The 17,775-nt window shown below is 45.4% G+C and overlaps 1 protein-coding gene across 2 annotated transcripts in view; it reads left to right on the top strand.

Moving 5' to 3' along the window:
• LOC146870105 (rho-related GTP-binding protein RhoA-D) overlaps positions 1–17,775 on the top strand; it is a 401,884-nt gene that overhangs the window by 339,303 nt on the left and 44,806 nt on the right. For both annotated transcript variants that reach the window (XM_085628086.1, XM_085628050.1), the window contains exon 2: positions 2,735–2,892. In XM_085628086.1, the coding sequence (XP_085484212.1) occupies positions 2,737–2,892 (156 nt within the window). In that variant the 5' untranslated portion in view covers positions 2,735–2,736. The remainder of the gene's footprint in view (positions 1–2,734; positions 2,893–17,775) is intronic.

The following is a 17,775-nucleotide window of genomic DNA, read 5'->3' as shown; positions in this document are numbered from 1 at the left end:
TACTTTCGGTCGCACTAAAGAGTAGCAGCTCTTTACAAAAGTGTTGGTACCACAAGGGTTGAAGTACACATTGTCTTGTACACTTTTTACTATTAACCTTTGCACAATTGTTTGAAGTTAAGTGTGTTTTTAAATGACTTTATGCTATTTTATATGAAGAATAAATTGGTTATATTTAAATTCATGTTTCGTGCTCAACATTTAAGTTTTTTAGTGTTCTCTGTAGGAATGTCTGTGATTTATGACTGGGTATCCTGGTGTTCCATAAAGTAATCATTTACTATGCTTTAAAAGTTAATACAATCTAATATGTAATGAAAAATGTGCTGAAAAATGCTTCGTTTTGGCCTTTCTGTCTCAAATTTTCTTTGTGGGACAACCCCCTAAACTCCCCCTAGTAGTGGTTGCTCACTGCGCTTGCTCGCTACACACCATGTGGGGGCTGGTCTCACTTTTACTTTGTTCTCTCTGATTCACTACTTGTGTCTATTTTTGGTGCTCTCTGAAAGAATGTCTATGGGTACATATGACTGGGTGGGTAACCTGATGTTCTTTAAGGTCATCATCTACTATTTACTGTGCTTTTAAAGTCGATACAATTGAATATGCAATGAAAAATGTGCTGTAAAATTCACCATTTTGGTCTGTCTTTTTCCTAAATTTTCTTGGGGAGAACCCCCCCAAACCTCCCTAGTAGCGGTCGGGCTCGCTCGCTGCGCTCGGTCGCTACGGCTGGATGGGGGCTGGTCTGGAAAAATTTGCCAGGGCTGCTTTCAGTTCCCAGTCCGGCCCTGTTTGTCACTGTTTTATGTCTTTCTCTTCCTCTTTGTCCCACCATTTGTGCTTTTCTCTGTTTTGCGGTAGGTGGAAGTTTGATGAGGAAAAGTACCAGTCACAGAAAATGGGTGCTGTACCCCCCTCCCTCGACCCCCCCCCTGCAACCACCGGCTTAAATTCAGCACTGGCAGGGTTCATTTGCACTTTACCTCATGCTTAGATACCTCTTTCCATAACGCGTTGTACCCGGCGTCTACTCCTTTACTGTGTTTACAGTGAAAGCGCTAGGAGGGAATGCCTCGGGGTCGCACTGAGCAGGCCGTGTTTACCGCTTCCCTCAGGCGCCATTTGTATTCCGTGAGCGTCGCCTGCCTCTCAGTGGGGCACGCCGCAGAGGTCACTGTCGGAGCACTCCAAGTGATGCCGTAGGACGTATCCTGCTTCTCCAAGTCTCCATGGACATCCCTGATCGATAACTCTTGGGTTAAAGACAGGGAGGGTCAGCACACAGTGAAGAATGGCGCCCCCAGTCACCGTCGTTCACCGTTTGTCTTCGAGCTGGCGGCCTCCACTGTTCGCAGCATCGACTCCGCTACTTTGCAGAGCTGCTGGGGCGTGCCCAATGGGTTACTTGCAAGAGTCGGCTGTTGATTTGTTTGTCTCCAGTGAGCAGTCGAAGTGAGAAGGGTGTGTTAAAATCTAGACAATCACATTGTTTTCTGTAAATATACACTGCGTACCCCTGATAGCAATGGAATTCGTCAGTGTAGTGTACCTAAATATAGAGGACTTCTGTCCCATCCAGATGTGTTCTGTAGAGGTCCCTCGTCAAAAGGTGCATTCCTGCAGGTAGCATTGCCCAGCATATCATTTTTCAATAACCTCCCTTTAATGAAATGCATTAAAAATTAATGTGTCTTCCAGGCTGGCTTAGTTAAAGTTTTATTTATGATTTTTATACACCAACCCTTTAAAACTAAATAAAGTGTTAACAGTCTTTAGTCTTAAGGTATTTAGTCCACTTTATTTTGTGGCTTAGTTTGGTTGACAGAGCAAGTACACAGTGGCCTTAGCGTATTGTATACTGATGCCGAATTTTGACACAGCATGGTACTGACTTTTTCCTAATTCGTATAAAACCCATTGTCGCTAGATAAAGGACATGAGGTGCCCTTAGCGAACATGATTTGCCCAGGATCACACAGTTTAAATAGTAAAGCAATTAAAACAACACCGGTCTCGTTGTTACACCGCCATCAAAACTACTTATTGGACCCTTTCTACTGATGCAATCTCTGCTTCTTCATTATCTTCTGTCATTTATCGACTCCAGCGCAACATCGTTTTCTGCTGTAAAGATGCACATCTTTATTTATTAATTTTACCTTTGTTCTGCAAGAACCCTTCTATCCCGCAGAGTGCTGAATGCACTTCCAATAAGTAGAGGCAGCAGTCTATTCAAGGTCTAAGGTGTTGAGGGGAAGGGATCGAAGGGGAAAAGTGATTAGGGGATTGCCTTTTCAAAACCCCAGGAGATGACAGAAAAAAAACATTGACCCCGAAGATTGGAAGTTTTGAGCAGATGGGACCGTTTTGAGCGATTGTAACCAGTTACTGCCATAACATCAAGCCTGGATTTGTCCATTGTCTCCGCTTTACACCGCGCCAAGCACATCCCCGGCATGCCAAACAGGAGGTGTCCTTGAAAAAACAAAGATTTTTTTCTATCAGTATTCATGCATTCTCAAGGAATACTTCTAATCTTTATTCCTTAATTGTTTCCATGCTGACAATTGCATAGAATGTATTTTCTAATGTAGATTATGAATTTAGTTGGGCGCTCTCCTTTGTTTCCCTGTGCCCCACAACCGTAATACTAATGTTAATGACATGTAACAGTAATATTGAATGTTTCTTCTGTATCCATATTGACCCTATTGGTTTGCTTCCTTAACAGCCATGGCTGCAATTCGGAAGAAACTGGTTATTGTAGGAGATGGTGCTTGCGGGAAGACATGCCTGCTCATTATGTTCAGTAAGGATCAGTTTCCTGAAGTCTACGTGCCGACCGTCTTTGAGAATTACATCGCAGACATTGAAGTAGATGGAAAACAGGTAACTTTTTGGATTCATATCATTAAAGCAACAGTAAATTTAGTTGACCATGACCATACTTCTCTGCACCGGCAATAGTTTTCATTGCTTTTGTCATTTAACTCGTCAAACAGCCTCCTAAATTGTAAGGACATTTCTGAAGCAAGATTGAGATCAGAACAGTTTATTAGATGCATCATAAACTTTGTGATCTGGCGATGTGTATTTTGGGTTGACTTTTTTTTCCTTATCACTATGCAAGCTTGTATACAGTAGAAACCCCTCCAAGAGAATCAAGCACTTTGTGAACGGGAGTTTCTGGGTGCTTATAGACTTTTGGCTCTAAGAGGAACAGTCAAACAGGTTGACCTAGTTTCCAGTCTTTATGGGGACTCTGTTTTTCGTAGGTTTTCTGTTGCTTCTGCCAGGTTAGGAATACTCATCCCTGTATGTAAGTGAGGAATTTGGGGGCTGAGTTATTGGTGATCTTTTTAGAGATGTCTAGGGTACACATTTGAAGAGTATATTATTCGTGGTGAATGCTTTTTCTCTAAAAGATTACAGGAAATTCGTGCACACCCTATAACCATCAGCGTGAAGATGATCTTTTAAACCTCTAACCGACACTGAGGGAGCTGGGTGTATCTTAAGTGTCAATGACCTTGCAGTCCAGTTGCCTTTAAAGTTTAGGAAACCACAGGCCAAATGATCACAGCTTTGCTTTAAATACAAAGAATCTTCTCTGGTGCCACCTTGTTCGTCTGGTCAAACATCAAATGTTGCATTGCCTTCTAAACCTGCAACTTGTCAGTTGCAAGTGATTTCCTTCAATACCCAGGTGCAGGCCCTCTTAAACATCTGCAATTTAGTTGGTTGAAGTCACACCTGTGCCAATGATATACTATGTATATTTATTCTCAACAAGGGAACCCATAGGGTGAAGAGGACCTTGGGTAGTTACTACTTATAGGAAACAAATGGTCCTTCAAACAAGAATAAATAAGAAAGCGATGAATATAGACCAGAATCAGTACTATATTAGGCAGAAATGTCCATCCGGACATGTAGATTTAATGTTTTAACCGTAATTATTCAAAATCAAAACGAGAGTGATAGAGTGGGACACAGTCCTGTATCCTTCAACATAAAACATATAAGGACAATCACATGTAAAAAGACATTTTTCAGGCAAAACAGCAGCTTAACGCCAATTACAATGGTAGGGGCAAGCTTTATTCGAAAGTAGACAGTAATGCACAAGCTTTTAACATGTGAGTTTAACGTACATGCTGTCTAAAGAGTCGACGACGTTTCGATCTATACCGAGATACATAGATCATCATCAGGACGAGAGTTAACTAGCCTGAACACACACTGCCTGTGTAAGAAATGAAAAAACGGGGAGGGAGAAAGGGAGACAACATTAGCATTTACAGAATTGGAGAATTGACAGTTGACACAAACCAACTAGCGACCAGATAAACAGTAGGGTGTAGAGCAATGCAGTAGTGGTTCATTTTTATAACCAACCATTTTATTAAAAAAATGTATATAGTACCGCCATTTGAGACACATGCGGGTGAATAAGAACTCCGTGAAAACGCATATTTATTAGTAAGGAGGAAGCGCGAGTGAATCTTACAATAGTAAGAGGAAGAATAACCATATTAAGGTGGTGGGCTAACTATAGAACCGTTTGTGATATATTATACAGTGAGAAGGCAACGTAGGGGCGCGGGAGGTGTGCATGAAGTAACCTCATAAGGTGAGTTGTGGCATACTGAGTTGGATGCGTGTCGCGGTAAAGGGTAGGCGGTGCGATCTTGGAAGTGATGGCGCTGCGGAGCGGCTGTTGGGCGCGAAATTTTAAGGAATGAAGGGATTGAAGCGCTCACCTGATAGCGAGTGTGGGGACGGAAGCATCCGGGGGTATGGGTACCGCAGAGTGGCTGCTGTAAGAATAAGGAGGGATATTGTGAAGTCCGTTAACAGCCAGAACCGGTGGGAGTAAAGCCCGAGGGACGGAAACTCACCTATCAAGGGGATGTAAGAAATAAGGCCATTTATAAAATTACTCCATGGGAGGACGGCGGCGCTGGTCTTGTAATGCCAGGGTGCGTCTGCGAAGGAAGGGGTTGCTTGCCGATCACAAGGGGAGCCTGAAGGGGGAGAGAGAAGGGGTCAACTTGGTCCCAAGTTGGAGGCGGGGGTAGTTTGGCGTGGCAGGAGCCTGGTCTTAACGTGTGAGATACGTTTTCCGGCTGCGCAGGATCGCTGGTAGTTCCGCTTTGTGTACACATTGTTGCGTTACGAAAGCAATCACCCCAGGGCCTTGAGGGATTCCTTACCCTATTCCCAATTTTTACGCATAAGGCACAACTGCTATACCAAGGAAGACTACTTCAAAGAAGCTTCCATATTATCTGACAAAACTGTCATAAAATCCAGTACCTTCTCTAATTGCAACACCTGTAATGTCATTTATTTGATCCAATGCCCATGCCAAAAGAACTACATTGGATAGACCACACAAAAGGTCAAGACCCGTATTGGACAAAATCGCAGCAGAATTCGCTGCAGCACCCCTAATGCACCTTTTGTGGAACATTTTAACCATGCTGGCCATAAGGATGACGAAATCAAGTGGACAGTGCTTAAAACCGTGAAACTGCCAGTAAGGGGCAGCCGACCTAACACAGATTCTGAACAAAGAAGAACTCTAACTCATCATTCGCTTGGACACTATAAAAAATGGCTTGAACAGAAGTGAGGATTGGACAACGCTAATCTAATTCTATGACATGTCCTTTATACCACTTAAATTGTTCTTCCTAGCAACTCTGTAATTTTAATGTAATTTAAATTCTAATTTTGTCATACTCCTTACAGAATTTCTCTTTCTATATAAGGAAGTAGATGGTTTTAGAATTGTATACATTGAGCCACTACCTTTCCTTTGAATCACGTCCTAATGTGTTATCTAATCACATTGGGTTTCTGACCCTCACTCCCTCACCTAACATGGCTGACTCTGCTAACCGTACACGCCCCTCTAGTGGCACTCCATGCGCATGCTCACATGCTCCACACTGCCCCTTCAAATACTTCCGTACACAAAGCGGAACTCCCAGCGATCCTGCGCGGTCGGAAAACGTATCTCACACGGTAAGACCAGGCTCCTGCCACGCCAAACTACCCCCGCCTCCAACTTGGGACCAAGTTGACCCCTTCTCTCTCTCCCTTCAGGCTCCCCTTGTGATCGGCAAGCAGCCCCTTCCTTCGCGGACGGACCTTGGCATTACAAGACCAGCGCCGCCGTCCTCCCATGAATTAATTTTATACATGGCCTTATTTCTTACATCCCCTTGATAGGTGAGTTTCCGTCCCTCGGCCTTTACTCACACCGGTTCTGGCTGTTAACGGCCTTCACAATATCCCTCCTTATTCTTACAGCAGCCACTCCGCGGTACCCAAACCCCCGGATGCTTCCGTCCCCACACTCGCTATCAGGTGAGCGCTTCAATCCCTTCATTCCTTAAATTGTCGTGCCCAACAGCCGCTCCGCAGCGCCATCACTTCCAAGATCGCACCGCCTACCCTTTACCGCGACACGCATCCACCTCAGTATGCCACAACTCACCTTATGAGGTTACTTCATGCACACCTCCCGCGCCCCTACGTTGCCTTCTCACTGTATAATATATCACAAACGGTTCTATAGTTAGCACACCACCTTAATATGGTTATTCGTCCTCTTACTATTGTAAGATTCACTCGCGCTTCCTCCTTACTAATAAATATGCGTTTTCACAGAGTTCTTATTCACCCGCATGTGTCTCAAACGGCGGTACTATATACATTTTTTAATAAAATTGTTGGTTAAGAAAAAGGAACCACTACTGCGTTGCTCTACACCCTACTGTTTATCTGGTCGCTAGTTGGTTTGTGTCAACTGTCAATTCTCCAATTCTGTAAATGCTAATGTTGTCTCCCTGCCTCCCTCCCCGTTTTTCATTTCTTACACAGGCAGTGTGTGTTCAGGCTAGTTAACTCTCGTCCTGATGATGATCTATGTATCACGGTATAGATAGAAACGTCGTCGACTCTTTAGACAGCATGCACGTTAAACTCACTTGTTAAAAGCTTGTGCATTACTGTCTACTTTCGAAAAAAGCTTGCCCCTACCATTGTAATTGGCGTTAAGCTGCTGTTTTGCCTGAAAAATTTCTTTTTACATGTGATTGTCCTTATGTGTTTTATGTTGAAGGATACAGGACTGTGTCCCACTCTATCACTTTCGTTTTGAGTTTGAATAATTACTGTAAAAACATTAAATCTACATGTCCGGATGGACATTTCTGCCTAATATAGTACTGATTCTGGTCTATATTCATTGCTTTCTTATTTATTCTTGTTTGAAGGACCATTTGTTTCCTGTAAGGAATGATATACTAGGCATCCTCACCTGACTTATAGAAGACTGAAGATACGTTCAGACATAGGAGGGGTAACAGAGGCTCAGACCATCCAAGCTTCATCACTGATCTGGGGGAGCCAAACACATTTTCTTTTAGAGTTGTACATGGGGTGCCACTGCAGAGAAATATTGCTCCTTGGCTCCGTGCCTAACAATGCAGTTTTGGAATATTTTGTGAGTTCTTTCCAGTACTGCTGGAAAAGCCTTTGGATTTGTAGGCAATGTATTACTTTGGCTCCCTTTCAGGGAAAAAAATCCTTGGAAAAAGCATTAGCGCCACAAACACCTGAAGTGGTTCAGATTGTCTTACTGTTCTCGGTCAGTGCTGAACAGAGCAAATAGAAAACATTTTTGCGACTGCTTTTAGCTTTATATTTTTTTTAATAAAGTTTGGCGTTGGGCAAGAACTTTTGATTTAACTAAAATTATAATTATAGTGCACTTAAAGGTGCTTTCAGCCTGCCCTCTCCATCCATTGGTGTGTCTTTATCATTCGCATTTTTCTTCCACCCTCTGCAGCTTCGAGCATGGGCAATGAGCCAGCCCACTTCAGTCATGCACTGACTTCACTGTCTGTGAAGGCATCTGCCCTTTCACAAGGAGCACATCCACTCTCAAAAGAGTTCCCTTCAGTGCCAGGGACTTTGAGGCAATGTGTGCTTTTTGAGACCAAAACATATTTTTACTTTTAGCCGATCAATTTTTTTTGTTATTTTGACACCATAGCTGCTTCCCCAACAATGACATTTTGCAAAAATCATGCCCAAAGCAAACAAGCATTGACAAAGCCAAAAAACTGACGACCAACACTTGACCTATTCACCTGGTCAGTGCTTGTTTTCAAAGTATTGATCAGGATAGGAAGAATACCCGAGCCTAAGTTATACTAAGATCGTGTTTTTATTCTTTGCACTTACAGGTTGAGTAACATCATGGAAATGGTATAGAATTTTGTTATAATTTAAATACACATTGTTAAAGCAGTAACTTCCTGGTGTTGGTGTTGAACTGAAAGTAACTGAGCTATGGACATAATAGTGATGCTGCTTGCAGACTTACTTGCATAAGGGTTTTTAAGACCCATCTTAAAAGTCCTAATTGGGCATAAGTCTGGAACACTCTGCCTCTTCCACACAGATGTTTGGAAGTAGTTACAAGGATATGCCACCCATTCTCGCAAGAACTATCTTGAAATTGTGAAGAAGTGACAAGGAGGCCAATTTAAAGTCTTCTAGAAAAGATCCTGGTATGTAAGTGTTGGACCCGGCCCTTCTGGCAGGTTCACCCCGAAACTTTTTGCTTTTTATTGGTGACTTGGTGTAGTGATTTTTTGGTTTCTGCGCACTTTACCGCTGTGTCCCAGGGTAAAGTGCGTGCGTGTTGTGAGGTTGGCCTGCCCTCCCATAGGAATGCATGGGGGAATGTATGTGTCCTGGTAGTTCCTGATGCGTGGGGTGTGCAGGCCCGAGTTTGGTATGTGCGGACTCGTGTGAGTGAATGCTGCGCGATGATGTGTGCGGCGTGCATGTACCTAGTGTGGAAGTGCCACTTCTAGAAGTGGGCACTTCAGTGTGCAGTATGAAATGTGTGCCTTGTCTGGCGATTGGCTGGCTGAGGTCATGTGACGGGCTAGGGATTCCCCAGAGTCAGGATGAGTCACCCAGTGGTGAATGGGGAGATCAGCAGCTAGATGGGTGGGAGGAGTACACCTGGGTCCTGAATAGGGCAGGGTTTTCCACCACACAATGCTGGCTCCGCCCCCTGTGGTGCGACTGATGACCCTGGCCTGTCCCCTGAATAGGGAGAGGGGCTGAGCAAAACAAAGTGCTCAGGAACCTGTTGTAACTGGTTCGCCCCTTCCCTGCACATTGAAGACAAAGGGTTTTACTGTATAAAAAGGGGCTGTGTCCCCTTACAACTTGTTCTCTTCCAGGATCCAACTTGAGGGGGGCCTACTGCTGCTGGGCGCCAGGAGAGACCGCCACTGGGGACTGCCTCCCTGCTGGAGGGCCCTGTGAGCTGGCCCCTGGGCCCAGTCTTTGCCCCCTGCCTTTTGAAGACTTTTTGTTGCTGGACTTTTGCTGGCAGCGCCTGGGAGCGCTTGGATCTGCTGTATAGCGCTAGGAGCGCTTGATTTGGTGGCCTGCCCTTTTAGCACGCTCCTGTGTATCCTCGGTGCAAACGAGGGAATCCCTGGCGTAGGGATTCCCCCCCTCGTGTGCCAGGTCAGGCGGGAGCCCACCCCGCATTGTGGTGTGTTGGCGGGTGCCCACCCCGCTTATGTAATCATTATTAAGGGCGGGAGCCCACCCCGCCTCCTGGTGTTATCGCGGGTGCCCACCCCGCTGATTGTAGTGTCCTCATTGAGGGAGCCCACCCCTCATTGCCGCCGTTTGGGAAATCACCACCGCGGCCGAGGAACAAGGAAGTCAGGCAGCCTGCTTGGGACGTGGGCGGGACTGCTAGAAGCGGAAGCAGATGGGAGCCTACCCCGCGCTCCTGTGACGGAGATCAGGAAGTGGCGCCAGCGACTCGACGCCGCGCAGGGCTCCCGTGGGTCAGAGGGAAGCCCCGCGCTGGGAGAAGGAACGCCGCTGAAAGAAGGTGCCAGCGGGAGCGGGCGGGAGCCTACCCCGCGCTCCCTCGACCCAGAAGGACTGCCGGCCAAGGAGAGCCTCCCTCGACGAGGTCCGGTGAGTGGGGCTCTGACCTGGGGGGGAGGCAGTGCTTCTCGAGCCTGTGAGGCTCCGACGAAATCACCGCCTCGAGGGTGCCAGAGAGCGAGTGCGCTTCAGCATAGAGGAGGCATTTGTTGGACAGGAACGAGCGGCCCCGGAAGGCAGCGGGCCGCTCCCACGTGGCCCCCACCTTTGTAAAAGAACCGGCAAGGCTCCAACGTTCAGGGGGCATATTCGTTTAAAGAGCCTGAAGGGCTCCAAACTACGCAGCATTGTGTTGTCTAGAGCCCCGTGAGGCTCCCGCAACGAGGTGGCATTCTGGTGTGCAGAGCTCCGCTCTCCAACGTCGGGGGCAATAGTTTAATAGAGCCCTGAAAGGCTCTAGGGGGCATTTTGCGTGGCTAGAGCCAGGAGAGGCTCCATGAGAGCGGCAGATTTGTGTAGGAGGGCACAGTGGTGCCCACGCTCATTCCTCCAGCTGCCCAGCACTTAGTGGGCAGCTGCAACGTTTAGGTTGGGTACTCTACGCTGGTTTGCGCAGCTGGCGCAGCCTGACTGGGACAGAGCGTCCTAGCCCCGACAAGGCCAGTTGGCCTAGGGACTGCCACAGGTGGTGGCTTATGTGAGTTTCCTAACCTGCACCTCTGAATGTATGTTTATGCGTCATGTGCCTTGTTTTACACCGCTGAATGTATCTTGATGCATCATGTGTTTTCTTTCCTAGCACCTCTGAATGTTTTATGCATCATGTGTTTTTCTTCCTAACACCGCTGAATGTTTTATGCATCATGTGTTTACCTGCCCGGCACCTCTGAATGAGTTTATGCGTCATGTACCATGTTCTACACCTCTGAATGTCTTATGCATCATGTGTAATGTGCTCATACCCCTACAGGTATTGTGATACTTAGGTGGTTGTTTGTTTTCTCCTAGTAAAGGTGGTGCTAGTGAGGTTCTGGTTCCCTGCGCGATTTTCCTAAGGTGGTTAGGGTTGCGTAGGTGATGCTTACATGTTACCAGTGGTTACTGGTTGTGTTATATGTGTATTTTGTGCTACAGTAATTTTATATTCTAAAAGTGCTGATTCCTGACAGTGGTCCATGTGGCCCTGTCCCCTGTACATATAATCCCTTGTAAATTCTGCCCATGCCTGTTGGCACATTGTAAAGTGTGTGTTTTTATCTAATGTGTTTTACTATAATTCAAAGGCTATTTTTATAGAATACCTTGTGTGGAGTTTCCTTTGTGGTGGGCCTTGGGTGTTGTTGCTGGGTGCGCGCGCAAACGCTTTACACATCGCCTCAGAGATAAGCCTGACTGCTCGTGCCAAGCTACCAAGGGGGTGAGCAGGGGTTATCTTTGGCGTGTAACTTTCTTGCCCTGACTAGAGTGGTGGTTTCTGCCTGACTTTGGCGCAAGCCTTAGCCAACCAGAAATCCCAGTTCTAACAGTAAGAATACAGGACCAATGCTTATTGTGAAAGCCAAGACACTGCCCTTGAAAATGACTCTTTTGGCCACTGATAGTGCCCCGCATTGAGGATATCTCCTAGATTCTTACACGCAAGCTCAAGAGAAGTGCCACCTTTCGTACCAACTTTAAATTGCTGAAAGAAATATTTAAAAAGTCAAATGTGTTATAATCGAGAAAGGATAGTTGCATAAATCTTAATTTTCTGCATATGCAGAGGAAGAAGTTTCTTGTGGGGTGTGGAATCCATCTATATCTAGTCAGAATCTCAGTATTTTGGGACTTGTAAAATTGAAGACCCTGTGATGCTTGACATTGTGAAACTGGGTAAATGGTTATTAATCAGAAGAGTCATTCTTGGTTTCCCTGAAACGAAAAATGAACAACGTGTGCTGCAGATGATTCAAAACTCGCAGTTCATGGAGGCACACCAATCCGTCTAAAGACGTGGGATGTTACACTTGGTTCTAGTAGGGGTGGATCTATTTCAACATTTCAGAGTAACTGCTATGTAAATCAGTTCAATTTAGTTTCATTGTATACCAATGTATCTTATGTGAAAATCCCCAAAAATCTGTCCTGCATCCAGCCCTGTAGAACCTACGTTGGACAACCCTTCTCTAAAAGACAGAGTCAAGCTGGTCATACCTCAGCCTTCCTTGAGATCACAACATTACAGAGATGCACATAATAACTGTTCGAGCAGGTATCATGCAGCCGAATTGCGGAACCGATTGTCTGAACATTTATGCAAAAACAGTAACATGAGGGCCTTCTGGCATCATGTTAAAGACCCTTTTATTCTAACCCCCTGAACTGTAGTCTTTCTTCAGCCATTGGGCACACTCTGTTTATAGCAGTGTAAAAATGTGGGTTGGCTTGAGGTCTTCATGAGTAAAAATCTGTTTTGAAAGCTGCATTGAGATACAGCTGTGGATTGTGCTGCCTGCTGAGTGCTTACCTGAGCATCCTGTGTCAGGCAGGTGATGTCGGCTCGTTCTTATCTCCTAGAATCTTCAGTGAAGAGTAGGTGGGCGAGCACCTATTCTCGTATAAAGGAAGACCTACATCTGTACATGTGAACATTTATACATAATAAGTAGCAAAAGACCACTTGTCTTTAAGGGATAAAAACATAACTTATTTCCTGAAACACAATTATCAAAGGGTGCCATGTTTAAAAACATGCCTGTAGCTGGAACACTAGGTTCCTTGACTCGCTGCCGGTGGAACTCACTGAGGTGAAAGCTTGCCGGTTAGATCTCCGTAGCTTGACTACGAATAAGACCACAAGCATTTGCAATGCAATAGGTCTCGCATTAACTCAAGTTTGAGCTATTGACATTGCAAATAACAATGCCTTTTATATTTGTTTTCCTTTTAAAAACATAAATAAAAGGCATTATCATTTACAATGCCAATAGCTTTAACTCTTGTAACTGCGAGACCTATTGCATTGCAAATGCTTGTTTTTAATTTGCTTCGATCGCTGGTCATTACTGACTGATAAAAAGTGTTCGTTCATGAGTCAACAGGCAGCTCTTTAACTAGTATGGTCACCTTGACTGCTTTTGTAAAGCCAAATAGGCGCGGACCTGCACACTCACTCAGGGTTCCTGAAATGATCGAAGGGCCAACAGTAGAATTTAAGGGGAAGAGGGTGTGGGCGTTACGGCCTGCCAGAGCTTCCTACTTTAGAACGTAGAACTAGTTTCAAGTCCCTGCGTCGGCTCAACGTCCTGTGATCCTGGGCGAATCACGTAATCTTTTTTACCTAACAAATAAAACGGATTTAAATCTATGTAATGCTGTTGGTACCCATGTAAATCGCGCCAATGCCAAAGGACCGAGTTCGCGCGATATAAAACTACAAAAAGCTCTCCTGTTCTCATTTACCCCTAAACGAGCCCCATAGTCTTTTTTGATTTTGATGTTGATATATGCTCCTTTCTACTAACATCCTTTCAAAGTCGTCGTCTCTCTTCCGTGGAGGAACCGCTGCCTCTCTCCTCGGGTTACAGACTCCGCTCTGCCCCTTGTCAGTACCTGCAGCGCACTTGCATGAATTCAGTGGGCCCGTCCCAGCTGTGGAGAGGGTCATACGGTGCTGACCTCAGCAGTTTGTAACTAGATCAATGGGACAGCGACACATTTTAAATGTCAAACGGACGTCACACCTAGGGGGTGCAGTTTACAAATGCAGAGATGCCATTTCAAACTGTCGTAGGTCAAGAGGGATGAATGAATGCACATGTATGAGGGAGCGTCCCCGTAAGAAGTGGGTCAGGGGGACTATCTCGAGTTAAAAATATATGCAGGCAGGGTGGGCGGAGCATAATGCCGACAGGGCGGACACCAACCCCGCTTCCACAGGCCCCGGACACAGAAGCAACAACAGTAGATCTCGCCGAGGCGAAGCAGCGCATGCGCTGCATTCGCAGGCGTGACCTAAAAAGGGGGAGAAAAGGAGGGTACCGCAGTGCTCACACGTGATTATCACCAAAGTATTATTGCACAAAACCAATAAGTATGGTGCACATGATGGATGAATGTTCATCCAACACTCATAAATAAGAACCGCTGTCCCATGTTCCCAGTAAGTCAATATACATTCATCTGGCACACGTAAAGACTTATATGTAACAATTATAACAAAGTAATCTTGAAACGTGTTTTCTTCAGTCTTGCTCTGGACAAGTTGTTTGTGATTCCAATGGCTCTTTCACATTAGTCTGCTCAGTAACCGTAGCCAACACGCATTTCGTCTCAATCACTACTTCATCAGGGCTCATTATTTTAGATTTCATAATTGGGTACTGGTTCATAGATAGTAATATCCATCACTCCACCCCTGGCACAAAAGGAAAAAGAGGATTGGTGGAGATAATGGGTTCCTTAATATGTAGATAACTAAATAAAGATTTTCCCTGTGGATTCAAGGTTTCGGCATGCGAGTTCGCACCAAACAACTGTTCAGTAATGCCTGATTTCAGGTGAAGCCCTGTAATCTGTAGCTTAGAGGAGAACCAACGCCGCGAGTATGCAGACTGTTCTGGCGTACTGACTACGAATAAGGCCTGCACTGCCAAGTCTCCTTCCCAAGTTTCTAATGTGGTTATCATTGAATTTGGGGGGCAATAATGACACCTGCTAGCAGTGCCACAAAATGGCAAGATTGTAGGATAATGCACAAAATGTAAATGTAAATGTAAATGTTGTAGACTTGTAAAGCGCACAGCTGCCCCAGCAACGGGGCGTCCCGGCGCTGTAGACCGCTGGGGAACCCGTCCTGGCTATTCCTGTGAGATGGTCCCTTTCTGGGTATCTCCAAGGTGAAACCAGGCATCCCGGCGTCTGTGGGGGGCTGTTGTAGAGATGAGGCAAGCTTAATGCCCAGAGTTGCCGAGTGTGTTCCTGGTTAGAGTAGGTACCGAGGTGAGAATTATCGAGTCCGTTTTTGACCCTGGTCCACGACCCTGCCGCGTCGGGAATTGAACCCTGGTCCCTGGCCGATTCTCTGCTTACGGGTCTGCCGCCTCTAACTAGTGAGCCACACCTCTCCACTCTCCACTCCACAAAGTACACAAGCGTACACAAGCGTATTATATTGTAGTAATAAGTAAAATTGTTACCCTGACTTGAAAGGCAATTTTGGGTAGGTGGCACAGGCTGGTGATACGGAACTGTAGAAAAAAGAGATCTGGCCTCTGTTTCTCTGGGTGGTGTTGATTAAAAAATAACTGTAAAATTATGGTTCAGTGTGATAAACATCTGCTTCTAGATAACAGGGTATCACCTGCCTTTGGTAGCCAGGTGAACTAGCACCGCAAGAAAATATCCTCCACACAAACCCCCCAACTCATCCAATGTGATGTCTTGATCTAATGAAGGTGACCACAAAAGGAGCGCACTGGCGTATGCGATCAGTGCCTATCATTTACTGCATAGTTCTCAATGGAAATGAACTTTAGTATACAGAAATATACATGTGTAAAAAAATACGTTACCTCCTAGCTCTTAATGGGACAGAGTGTGTGCGTATATGTGTATCTATGTGAGGGTGGATGTGGATGTGTTTGAGCCTTCACCCAGTCGCTTCTTATGAACATCCTAGTAAGGCCAACCATTCAGCTATGGCTGCTCTGGATGTTTCCCCTTATCTTCACCGCTAAACTGCAGCTTTTGAGGTCCATTCTGCTCTAGCAGCGAATATCCCAGTCTAGTGCAGCTGTTGCTTTTGTGGAATTCGTTTATTTTATAGTTAGTGAATAGTTAGTAAAGTGTTGGCTTCACTGGCCTGCCCACCCACGACAAGCTAACTAAAATGGTCGATGTGTGAAAGATCGCAATACCCACTAGTTGAAAAATGGGAAGTGGATCCACACCAGCTATCTGACACAACCACCAGGCAGCAAACCATGATCCCCTTGACTCCGCCTATACAGATTCCAGAAATTGGCCTGATGCCTGGGACTGCTAACTTCCGAGAACTTGTCTTCCAAGCCCTATCTGTCACTCAGAACAGATTTTATCATAACTGGTCGGACTCTACTTGCATTCACACATCTTCCATACTGGAGAGTGATGAAAATTGTTATGACCTGTCTGACTACAACAAATGCACTCGTTGCTCAAGTACTTTTAGCATTTTTAGCGAATCCAGCCAGCGTTCATGTATCTCCGTCACCAAACGAACGAGCAGCCCATTAGAGTCCCATGCCTGGCTCATGCTTTCCATCTCTGTTCAGATGCAATGTAAAAATCTCCTTTTGCCACTCACTCATTTTTTTGGAGAGCGAAAGCAGTCATGTAGTTGTCGAGTGATGGAACTCGATGCGGTATTACCAGGAGATAGATGTCATTTCTTGCTAAATTGTAGCTCGGCAAAAACCAGAGGAAATCGATTAGACAACGTTTTTTCCTGCTCTCATTAGGGAATGGAAGAGTCGAACCACCGTATACAGAACATACTGAATTGCTCCATAAAGTATTAAATATCAGGTAATTGGTTAATTGCATCTTTTTTCCTTCGGTAGCATTACAAACATTTCTGTAAATTAATAGAGCGAGTCCCTATAACACGCAATCATTTCTAGAATACACATCTGTTATTCAGCGCCAAGATACCCGGCGTGGTGAACGTGCGCTTTACAAATACAGGTAATGTGTTTACGGTTTCTTTAGCACCTTTTTGCTCCCAAGGCGTTTTCGCGGTGATGAACGACAGACCTTATTACGTGCAGCTATTCCCTAGACACTATGGCCACGTTCGAAATATTGCACAGATGGTTGCCATTAATGTTAATCCTGGGCCTGCCCTTTCTGCAGTATGAAAGTTTAAATTCCTGGTCAATATGCTCAGTCCATATTACAATAATTGTTTCTGCATCGGAACATAACATAACATAATGGATTGTGAAATCATTGTAAAATAATATATGCATCTTTTGCGTGTGAGAGGTTTTGACATTGGGAATGGAATATTTGTTTGCCCAGAAAAGGAGCAAGCTGATTTTGCATCAAACCTGGGCCCAACTCACATATCCAAAGTGTATTTCCTGTATTTTATTGTTTCAATACAGTAATAGGTCAAATCAGTTTGCTGTGTTCTCCCCTAGTGCAAATGTTTGTGGTCCAAATTCTATAGGCTTATTTGCTGAAACAGAACACATTTTGCAAGGTGTGTTTGCACAACTTTTTTGCACAAGTGCAAGATATTACATTATAGCTATGTGTACTACTGCCTTCCCCGAAACATCCAAATTGTGTTACGTGATTTACCCCTTAGCGGACCTGCCACAAAGCGGCTGGGTCAACATGAGCACTACCTCTCTAGCGGCAGGCCCCTGCCATACCTAGTGAACCCCAGGTGTACAGCAAAAAATTAAATAAATGAACAGATGTGGTTATGGTGACAGAAGGAGCACTCTTGGGCAGTGGCGTAGCAAAGGGGGGGTGGTCTGCCCCAGGCGGTGCAAGTTTTGGGGGCAGCGACACCTCACCTCCCCCCCCCCCCCCCACCTTTTTTACCTGCAACCTTCATGGGCCTGCAAACGCAGGAATCGCCATCACCCTCCCCTCGCTCTTACATGCAGTGACAAATGAAGGGACTGCCACAGGCGGCCAAAGTCTAGCCCAGCCGCTGCTCCTGGGGGAAAAAAATCCTGGCAAGCAGAGCCCCACACGACAGCGGCATGACTAGCAGCTGGCAATATATTATTTTTGTTTTTCAAATGCAAAGCCCCAAAGGGACAGTCTAGTTTCTGAGAAATAAAAAAT

This window comes from Triturus cristatus, chromosome 1_1, assembly GCF_964204655.1.
Source record: "Triturus cristatus chromosome 1_1, aTriCri1.1, whole genome shotgun sequence".
Classification (NCBI taxonomy): Eukaryota; Metazoa; Chordata; class Amphibia; order Caudata; family Salamandridae; genus Triturus; species Triturus cristatus.
The sequence above is the reverse complement of the archived record's forward strand: the minus strand, read 5'-3'. Positions and strand labels throughout refer to the sequence as shown.